This window comes from Moschus berezovskii, chromosome 10 (assembly GCF_049115385.1).
Source record: "Moschus berezovskii isolate FMDL1 chromosome 10, NW_MosBer_1.0, whole genome shotgun sequence".
Taxonomy (NCBI): Eukaryota; Metazoa; Chordata; class Mammalia; order Artiodactyla; family Moschidae; genus Moschus; species Moschus berezovskii.
The window spans coordinates 68919868-68930960 of NC_142469.1; the positions used below are offsets into that span (position 1 = coordinate 68919868).

General features: G+C 40.3%; 1 protein-coding gene across 2 annotated transcripts in view; it reads right to left on the reverse strand.

Moving 5' to 3' along the window:
- Positions 1-9245, reverse strand: part of CFAP206 (cilia and flagella associated protein 206) — a 36117-nt gene extending 26872 nt beyond the window's left edge. For both annotated transcript variants that reach the window (XM_055433655.2, XM_055433654.2), the window contains exons 1-6: positions 8979-9245; positions 6812-6920; positions 6082-6165; positions 3155-3245; positions 1334-1522; positions 389-547 (exon numbers count right to left, since the gene is read on the reverse strand). In XM_055433655.2, the coding sequence (XP_055289630.2) occupies positions 389-547; positions 1334-1522; positions 3155-3245; positions 6082-6165; positions 6812-6919 (631 nt within the window). In that variant the 5' untranslated portion in view covers position 6920; positions 8979-9245. The remainder of the gene's footprint in view (positions 1-388; positions 548-1333; positions 1523-3154; positions 3246-6081; positions 6166-6811; positions 6921-8978) is intronic.
- Between the last annotated feature and the right edge of the window lie 1848 nt (positions 9246-11093).

The following is an 11093-nucleotide window of genomic DNA, read 5'->3' on the forward strand; positions in this document are numbered from 1 at the left end:
CCCATACTAGCTTCATGTGTGGTGAATGCTCAATTGTGTCTGACTCTTTGCGACCTAATGGACTGTAGACCACCAAGCTCCTCTGTTCATGGAATTTCCAGGTAAGAATACTGGAGTGGGTTACCATTTCCTACTCCAGGGGACCTTCCCAGTGCAGGGATCAAAGCCCCTAGCCTCATGGTACATAAAAATGTATGGTTTTGCCCCAATAAAATAAAAGATTACTGTACATTATGAACAGTACCTAAGGTATAGTCAAAACTGCAAATGTTAAATCGAAGCATGCCAGTGGTGTACTGTGTATTATTTTCCTCTGTTCCCATTAAATTTTAAACCTGTGTTACCTATAGAATTAACCTAATGATAACTGAACTGAACTGATACCTACAGTCATCAATGCCTTCTCCTCCCTTTCCACAGTCTCGGTTAAATAAACGAATTCCAGTCACGATCATGGTGAGTTCTTTCAGCTGGCGTTCTTTGTCCTTCTTAGAAAGGGTTAGAAATGTCCCAAGCTCAGTTTGAGGAAATACACTCTGTAGGGCAGCTAAACAAACCACAAAAAGGACAACAAAATGGTAGAATAAAGATACCAGAACTTAAATAACAAGTCTCTTTCAGCAAAAAGCTAAGAAGCTTGTCTTTATAGAGTTACTTAGATGATTCTTTAACTGTCTGATACCTGATTCCAGAATGCTTGGCAAAATTTAGCATACATCAAAGCTGAGCTGCTAAAAATAATGCCAATGCCTCACATCTGTTTCAACAATTATGCATCCATCAGTAATTTTCTGGCAATGGGCATTAAAACAAGCTTTCCAAGTAGGATTCTGAGTAGAAAAAAAAAGATGCTTTAAAAGAATTATGGAAGGAAGTTGTGGGAAGATTAGAGATATTGCCTATTCCTTATCTTATATATGAAACTGGGCAAGTATTTCCTAAGGATAAAACAATGTTGTTTCTCTTCATCCATCCTAGACGACAGACTCAACTCCTTTCACCAGTATGAAATTTACTCTCCCAACATTTCCCACTCCTCAGTCAGCCTGGTACTCTTAATCATACTGCCAATGCTTCTCTAGTGAGGAGTAGGTCCCTAGGTACATACAGCTCTAAGAAGATGGACTTATTCACTTCCCAGAGGTGCTACATGAGGTGATGCTGCATTGTGTAAGAGGAATGTGGGTAAATTTTAACCTCTTATTTGTGCTAATTTTTTTTTCTGAAAAAAGGAGAAAACTTCAACATTCAACACTTGTAATTCACCATATTTTATAAGATACGATGTTCATGTATGTTCACACATGGAATGGAAATGGTGTACATTTTTTACCTGTTGCCTCTCTGACAATCTTGATGTCTGTTGGGGACCCCAGCCCAGAGCGCAGTAACACGTAGCTGACGAACTTGCGGTAGAGGCTTTCCAGTTCCTCTCGGACACATGCTCGACTGTCTGTAATCTCTCTGCTAACAGAACTTAATCTCGACTCTATGACCCGGTGATGTTCTTCAAGAAATTCCTCTAAAAATGGCAATAGACAATGTTCCATATATTGATACTTAGAATTCTTCTCCCATAAGAAAGTAGGACCAGAGTGGGAAATGGCATGGTATGACAATTCTACTGCATGAAAACAAGTATTTTCTTAGGATATAGTCATCAAAACAAAAAAATAAATAGTGGCCAGCAAGTAACTTCAAGACAAAAATCTGGTGGGAAAGATGTACTACAGTGATTTAAATGGCATACTTTGTCAAAACATGTAAGACTTTTAAACAGACAATCCAAACATAATAAATAGAGCTAAAACCTCCTAGTTAGGCAGGAAGTATACAGGACATTTTATAACATACATTATAAACATATACAGTATAAATATATGTACTATCTATATGCTATTGGTAAGCACATGTAGTATACTGTATGTAAGCAAATATAACTACCCATAAAGATCGTATAAATATTCCTTTTCAACTATGTGTGTTTCTATTTTAGTTCTAGATAAGTTTCCTGGAAAAGACTCTGATGCTAGGAAAGGTTGGGGGTGGGAGGAGAAGGGGACGACCGAGAATGAGATGGCTGGATGGCATCACCGACTCTGTGGACATGAGTTTGAGTGAACTCTGGGAGTTGGTGATGGACAGGGAGGCCTGGCGTGCTGTGATTCATGGGGTCGCGGAGAGTCGGACACGACTGAGTGACTGAACTGAACTGAACTGAACTGAAAAAGGGCAATAATTAAAATATCAACCATACACAATTCATAGGTATAACTTTACCATAAAACCTCAAACTTCGAAATTAAGAGAAATCTAAATTACATCAAATCATTACTATTGTTTTAAAATGTCACTGTGATGTCACTAAGTTGTGTCCGACTTGTGACCCCATGTACTGTAGCCTGCCAGGCTCCTCTGTCCATGTGGATTCTTTAGGCAAGAATACTGGAGTGGGTTGGCAGCTCCTTCTCCAAGGTATCTTCCCAACCCAGGAATCAAACCCAGGTCTTCTGCATTGCAGGCAGATTCTTTACCAATTGAGCTACGAGGGAAGCCCTAAAATGTCATTATTATTAATCAAAAAAGCAAGATACATGATTTTACACATATAGCATAACTAAAAGATTAATACATAGAGGGAAAAAAGACAATGAAAATAACCAAATAATAATATCATTACAGTCAGCAGAGGCAATCTTTATTTTCCTTTTTATCTTGTTTCCAGTTTAACTTGGATGTATGTAATAAACTATTTACATATGAAATATGTTCTGAGCTTATATTTCCCATCATTAACTTCATTTTTAGGCAAGTTACATAATTTAGGAAAGTATTATGAGATAATAATATAAACCAGGAACAAAAAAATTGGCAAATTAAAAATTTTAACTTCAGTGGGCTGGCTGCTTTACGATGTTATGTATTAGTAGTATAACAGTTAAAGCACAATAGACTCAGAAAATTTTGACACTCATTAAGGCCAATGGTCTCATTTAGCATCTCCAATATTATTACATTCTTCAAAGCTGGAAAAAATTTCAAAAGACAGACAAAAAGGTTACACTGTTCTTCATCAACCAAATGAAGCCCTATAACCTGAAATACAATATGAATCTTCTTTTAAAGGGTTTCAATATAGGTAGATACATGTTACCTCGACTTGTATAATTCATATCAAAGTAGACTTGCATCTTAATGGTGTCCAGGGAAGGATTTTTGCTGTCCAATAGCCGATTCACACAAAGCTAAAAGAGAATATCCCATAAATGCTTCTAGTTATACTTTCTGAAGCAATTAGAAGTATTTTCCAATGTTATTTTTAAAAACAAAGAGAAACATCAAAGCAATAGCTTCTGATATTTATCTACCAATAACCCCTTTTATTATTTTTTCCTCAGAACTTCATGCTTTATAGATTATTTAACCAATAATATTTATTAAGTAATAAGCTATTTCCCCTGAGTTAGCCAATATTACCATACCCAGGTGGCTAATAGTCTAGTTGGAGGCAAGGACCTGGACAAGGTTAGTCTCTGAAGACTGAATGTGGGTGGACATTGCATGAAGCTTATGCTCATGTCTGGAGCTCTTCCTGAGTTCCTTATTACCATTTATTTGAACCTTCATGTTCCTTTTTTTTAGCTGATGCTGGAAGTCATGTGCATTTTATAAGAAGCTGCTGTGGCTACCATCCTCTGCTCACGGACAATCTCTGACCATGCCTTCTGTTTCAAAATTTCTTCCTCTGGTCCATTTTCTCCTGTCTGCCTTCCCCTGCCCCCTCCCCCCACCAACACACACATAGATAGCTCATCCTCCTCTGTTTTTCCCTTTTAGGATAGTTAACCTGAATTTTTCTTTTCTCCTCTCTTCTTCATCCCCCAACCCCACTCTTCCCTATCTCATATTAGACTTTATGTCTGTACCTGGCAGGCACATCAACAGCTTTACTCAGCCCACCTCCCAGGGCACCTCCTGGGAGAAGGGAGAGGAGAAAGCAGGAGTGAGGATGGGACGCCTGGACCGTTCCAGGTGGAGAGGTGCCGGTCCAAGCACAGACTTTACAAATGCAAAAATTAGCTCATCCACATGATTCTTAATTGAGAAAAAAGGAAACACTTTTTATCACTTGAATTATGATATAAATTGACAGTTAATGTCTCTGTCACACTGAAAGTACACTGAGCATAAGGAACTATATTCAATATCCTGGGATAAACTATAATGGAAAAGAATATAAAAAACAATTTATATATGTATATAACTGATTCATTTTGCTGTGCAGTGGAAATTAACACAATATTGTAAATCAACTCCAATAAGAAAAATAAAATTCAAAAAATACATCAAACTTTATTCTTGCCAACACAGTTGAGTTAGAGAGGGGGAAAATTGCTTCTTGAGCCATGAAAAGGAGAAAAACACTTTCTGTCCCTTCTTGGTTCTTCTCCACGGCTTTCCAACAAAATTTCTGACTGACCATTAGTCATTTCCCCTATTGCTAAGAACAGGCTTCATAGCACATTCTCAGTTTCAAGCACAGAAAGACCCAGCTGTCAGCTGCCATAGAGAATCATGGCGTTTCCTCTGCATGGTTATCCTAACAACATATTACCTAGTTTCAAGCTTCCAAAGCTCTTCTTGATCCTCTAACAACTGTGGACAGACCTATGTTTCACTATGCAAATTGCTGGTTGAGAGAGATGGAGATGATGAAAATTTTCTCTGCCATTTGTTTGAGCTCAGAAAATATCCACATACAAGTTTGGGAAAGCTTGTTTCAAATCTTTTGTGTGAAGGAGGGAATTAAAATCATTAAGCCCAGGGGAAAAAATAATGTTGAAATTTCAGGAAATCCATTCACAAATATTTAGAAAATAAACATTTAAGCATCTAAACCCAGTGAGTCAAACATATGGAAAAATTAATAGTATCTAAAGTTCCTGACTTTAGTTCTTACAACTGCTTTTCAGACACATCTACTTGATTTCTTTTTTTTTTTTTCTTTTATAGTAGATCCTTTATGGTTAGCTCTTCATCTGTTTCAAATACAGCAGTGTATAGATGTCAATCTCAAATTCCTAAACTATCCTATGAATCATTTTGCTCTTGGGTTCAATTTTCTTTTTAGAAAACACAAATTACGTTGAATTGATAATTATATGAATATGAATTTGTATATAACTTAACTGTATATAAGTCAGTTAATTTTCTCAATGTCTCATTAGATGAATGCTGCTGCTGCTGCTAAGTCACTTCAGTCGTGTCCGACTCTGTGTGACCCCATAGACAGAAGCCCACCAGGCTCCCCCGTCCCTAAGATGTCTCTAAAATACTGTGGCAGACACTGCTACCCGCCAGCATACATACCCTTCCTTCCTTACTAACAAAGCCTCAATCTGGATTAAGGCAGAGATTTTCTTTCAGCTTAGAAAGGAAAGAAGAAAACAATCAATATCCCAGGCTCACTTGCAATATTATTCTATTCAATAAATGCAAGGGCTTCCCAGGAGGCACAGTGATAAAGAATCCACGGGCCAATGCAGGAGTCACAGGAGATATGGTTCGGTCCCTGGGTTATGAAGGTCTCCCGGAGAAGGAAATGACAACCCACTCGAGTATTCTTGCCTGGAAAATTCCACAGACAGAGGAGCCTAGCAGGCCACAGAGCATGGGCTAGCAAAGAGTCAGACATGACTGAGCACGCAGGCAGGCCATAAATGGAAAGAGATGGGAGGGATTCTAGGAAAGCCCATTATTTTCCAAAAACAAAGTGACAGATCCAATTGCACACACATTTTGACCTTTGTCCCCTCACCTTACACCTGCCTAAAGGTGGAAGAGCTTTCTTGTGACCCTGGGGTGAAAACACATGCATGATGGTGACCTAGGAAGTCAGGAAAAACAACCTATGAACCTCTAGACTTCATTTTATGAGAAAAAATTTAATCTCTCATATGTTTGCACCACTGTTCGGTGGGGTTTTGTTTCATGGAACTGAAGGCACTATTGATCAACACAAATCAAATATTTAGAATTGTGAGTAAATCATTCAAAATTTGAGAAATATTGGATAATCACCTTTACCAGTTTCTCCACATCACTTTTTGTGAGCGTTCTATCTGTGTTAAAGCCATTACTCGGGTCCAGAACAACAGCTTTCACCTGAGAGTAGGAAAAGTCCATTACATTTATTTCATATTACTACAACATTAGTTTAATATTTTTCCATTTTTTAAATAACTCCCTCTTGATTACCCAGGGGTCGATCATTCAGCTGAGTTTCTTACAACCCAGTTCATCATCATCTTCATCAGAAACTGGAGAAAGGGAGCAATTTTACATTGGGAAACTAATTTGAATATTTTTACCATATTTTTATTGTGTATTATTATACCAAAACCAAGAATAGAGAGATACCAAGGAAATGAGTAATTTTTACACAGTGAACAATACATGTTAAAAAGAAAAAAAACTTACAACACAGGAAAAACATTATTGATGTTTCTAAGATTCTTTGAGATCTTCTAAATCAGTCTCTTAAATCCAGAACTAACATGCTTTATAGACAAAAAAAACAGTATTTTTGCCTGGAAAAATCCCATGGACAGAGGAGCCTCGTGGGCTACAGTCCATGCAGTTGCAAAGAGTCAGACATGACTGAGCACACACAAACACAATTTGTCTAACTATCGCCATAGGTTTTCAATGGAATAAGTTAAGAAAACATCACAGAATTCTAAGAGCAAAACAGGCACTGCTGAAAAAAATTTTTAACAAAGCAGTAATTCACAAAAATATTTATTCTTACCATAAAAGCAACCAGAGTTTCAGGAACAATCTCTCCATGGGCTGCACATTCTTGTCCTATTTCTCGAATGATATTCTTTATAACACTTTCAGCCTGAGTGGGAGGCATTCTAAATAAAAAGATTTTTTAAATTGTATTTATATATTATTTTTTCCTTTTGAGATTTCACCACTAATATATTTGTAAAGAGTCATATTATTTATTAACTTAATAATATTTACTAGTATATAGGCCCCTCTTGTTTTTCATTAGATGGTTTCATATTTATAAAAATGAAGGACTGATGATAACAGTGACAGCAATTGGGACTTAATGATTGAAACATTTCCTCTTTATTTAAATGATGGTGTCATCAAAAGTATCCTTATAATTTTTAATTAAAAAAATGTTAAACAGTATTAGAGACAGGGAATGGGTGTAGGAGTAGAATTAGTGAGAAATTCCACTATGTAGGAGGCAAAGTCAGCTTGAAACAGGACATGCTTATTTCATCACATTCACTAAATGACCTTTCATAATTATCAGAGACTCTTGGAACACAATTCTTGCTTGAATCATCAAAATTCTATTTCTTGCACATCCAAGTCAAGGTTTAGACCCTTGATTAAAAACATAAAAGCAAAAAAAGCAAAACATATAATGAGTCATGGATCACGGGAAAAAAAAAAGAACTGGTGAAAATGTGGTAGGTTTTAATAGTGATCAGGTTTTCTGATTTGTATCAGTAACTAAGCACAGGGGAAATTAGCATGCAGAGAATAACAAAGGCAATCCCAGGTAGGTAAAGATCACTTTCAGCATATTAGGGTTCAGGTAAGGTTAACAACACCTGGCATCTAGTCCAGGAGAACCAGAGAGCCTGGTTTCCATCGTGCCGTTTTCTAGCTGAAACCTTGGCCATTTCCTTAACTTCTCTTTGACGTGATTTTCTCATTTGAAAAGTATAAATCCTACTACTACCCTACTACTACTCTCTCCCTGGAGCTGTCCTGAGGACTGAGTTCTATATCACTTCAGTTCAGTCGCTCAGTCGTGTCCAATTCTTTGCGACCCCATGGACTGCAGCATGCCAGGCTTCCCTGTCCATCACTAATTCCCGGAGTTTATTCAAACTCGTGTCCATTGAGTCGGTGATGCCATCCAACCATCTCATCCTCTGTCCTCCCCTTTTCCTCCTGCCTTCAATCTTTCCCAGCATCAGGGTCTTCTCATCAGGTGGCCAAAGTATTGGAGTTTCAGCTTCAACATCAGTCCTTTCAATGAATATTCAGGGTTGATTTCCTTTAGGATTGACTGGTTTGATCTCCTTGCAGTCCAAGGAACTATCAAGTCTTCTCCAACACCACAGTTCAAAAGCATCAATTCTTCGGCGATCAGCTTTCTTTATAGTTCAAACTCTCACATCCATACATGACTACTGGAAAAACCATAGCTTTGACTAGACCGGACCTTTGTTAGCAAAGTAATGTCTCTGCTTTTTAATATGCTGTCTAGATTGGTCATAGCTTTTCTTCCAAGGAGCAAGCCTCTTTTAATTTCATGGCTGCAGTCACCATCTGCAGTGATTTTGGAGCCCAAGAGTATAAAGTCTGTCACTGTTTCCCATCTATTTGCCATGAAGTGATGGGACCAGATGCTAAGATCTTAGTTTTCTGAATGTTGAGTTTTAAGCCAACTTTTTCACTCTCCTCTCTCACTTTCATCAGGAGGCTCTTTAGTTCCTCTTCACTTTCTGCCATTAGGGTGGTGTCATTTGTGTATCTGTGGTTATTGATATTTCTCCCAGCAATCTTGATTCCAACTTGTGCTTTATCCAGCCGGGCATTTCGCAAGATGTACTCCGTATATACGTTAAATAAGCAGGGTGACAATACACAGCCTTGACGTACTCCTTTCCCAGTCTATATACTTAGTGGTTAACACAGCGTTGGCAGAAAGTAAGCGCATCAAACAGCAGCTGGTAACGAACAAACGCCTGCTCAATGAATCTAAGCCGCGCGTGTGCGCCTGCGCCGTCGGGCACCTGGTACAGGTCTCTCTCGGTTCTGCTCAGTCCCCGCCCCGCGACCCTCCCCACACCCCCGGCTCCAGCCTAAACCTCCCGAGTTCTGGCCGGCGGGGGTGCGAGCCGTGCCGAGCGGTGAGCAGCACGGGTTAGCGATCTGACCTGGGGTGAGCCTCCGACCGGAAGCGACCGCTCTTCACGCTCAGTGGCGGGGCCTGAAAAGAGTCCTTACTGTCAGTTTCGCCTGAACCAGTTTAGACGACATGCTCCCGCGGCCCAGGCTCCGTCCGCTGACCCATGCTCGCCTCCTCGCGAGGTACACTCCGGGGTCAAGGGCGCGGAGCCCGGGCTGGGCTGACCTTGGCTGTAGTAAAGAGCTGGAGCCGGGTCTACCCGATTCTTCCCTGGGGCTTTCACGGCAGCCTAGCACCCTCGGCGTAACCATGGAGACCAAACTCTAGGGCCCGAAAGGGGCGGGGCCTGGGCGTGGGTGGAGCCAAGGTGGGGAGGCGTGGCTGGGTCCAAAAGAGAGCCTTTTACTGGAAGGGATGCGCGAAGATAACTTAAAAAAAAATGACAAGCAAGATACAGAGAGACCCAAAGCCCAGACAGAAGAAGACAGGTTCACTACACCTCAGTGAGCTAAAGGATGTCAAAAACTAGATTTCTTAAACAACCGTACTAACTTAGCAGCGTGGAAACGTATGCAGTGTTAAAAAAAAAAAAGGAGATATGGGCAAATTCTCTGCAAGTGTCAGTAGACCCATGATTAAGAATCTCTAAAAATCAGTCCATTCTAAAGGAGATCAATCCTGGGTGTTCATTGGAAGGACCGATGCTAAAGCTGAAACTTCAATACTTTGGCCACCTCATGCGACGAGTTGACTCACTGGAAAAGACTCTGATGCTGGGAGGGATTGGGGGCGGGAGGAGAAGGGGACGACGGAGAATGAGATGGCTGGATGGCATCACCGACACGATGGACATGAGTTTGAGTGAACTCCGGGAGTTGGTGATGGACAGGGAGGCCTGGCGTGCTGTGATTCATGGGGTCGCGGAGAGTCGGACACGACTGAGCGACTGAACTGAACTGAATGAATAAAACAGGATCTAAAGCATAAAACCGTTTACTTTATAGCCTCTGTGACCGTGATTCTCAACACTGGAGAGTGAGAAATAGCATATCAGAAATTCCTGGATGAATTCTGAGATCTATTTACCTACTTTGTATATGCAGATAATGTTGCTAGGTAACTTTTTAAAAGGCGAGTGTCTCCCTGTCTTTCAGCCATCCACTCCCACACTCATCTCCTCAATCCTTTAATTAACAACCCAGTCTTCATTATTGTCTCTTGAATCAATTCAAGTCTCTCCATTCCCACTTCTGAATTAATTAAAGCAACTGCTTTTTCTTCATTTTTTTGGCCTGGATTACAGCAGCCAACTAAATGAGCTCCCCTCTCCAGTCAGGGACCCCTCCAAATCCTTGCCTATACTAAAATGATACTTAACGGAAATCTGATCAAGTCATTTCCCTGCCTAAAAGCTTATGAAGGCTTCTCAGTGTCTTTGGGGCAAAGTGCAAACTTCTTGGCGTGGCATATAAGACACTGACGATCTGCTCTCAGCTCACCCAGCCAACATCAGCTCTCACAGCTACTTCCCTCCCGCTCCAGACCACACTCTTTGTACTCGCAGGCCTTGCTGCATTACTCACTGGCCTCCAGATCTCTGCAGAGGTCACTTCCTCTATCTGAATGTCCTTCTTCCCTCTTCATCTGGTTAATTCCTCCATGTTGTCAGAAGCCATGTCTCCTATGAAACTTTCTCTGACCTGTCAATTGGGTTTAGGGTCCTAAACCTTCACCTCATCTGATTCCAAAATATTTCTACCTACCCCAAGAGGAATGTCCACAGTCACTAAGCATTCACTCCTCATGCCTGTCCCCCAGTATGTACACCCGACAGGGTTCTCAGTACTCTCAGGGAGTCTGTTTTCTTGTCTGTCCCCCGACTAGACCGCAAGCTCCTTGAAGGCAGGGAACATATTCTGCAGAATACCCAGCACCTAAGAACAGCCTGGGACATCACAGTCATGCAAACAAGTCTGGGTTAGGGAGGTGAATTTAGGAGTGGGAAAGTGAAAAAACAAGAGAGAGAGACATTTTAGATTCTTTACTATCTTTACTGAAAAGTTAGGGTGATTTTGGAGGGAATTATAATTGTGGAGGGAAAAGAGGAGGCATTTAAATGACAGGTCTTCAGAAGATCTTCCTC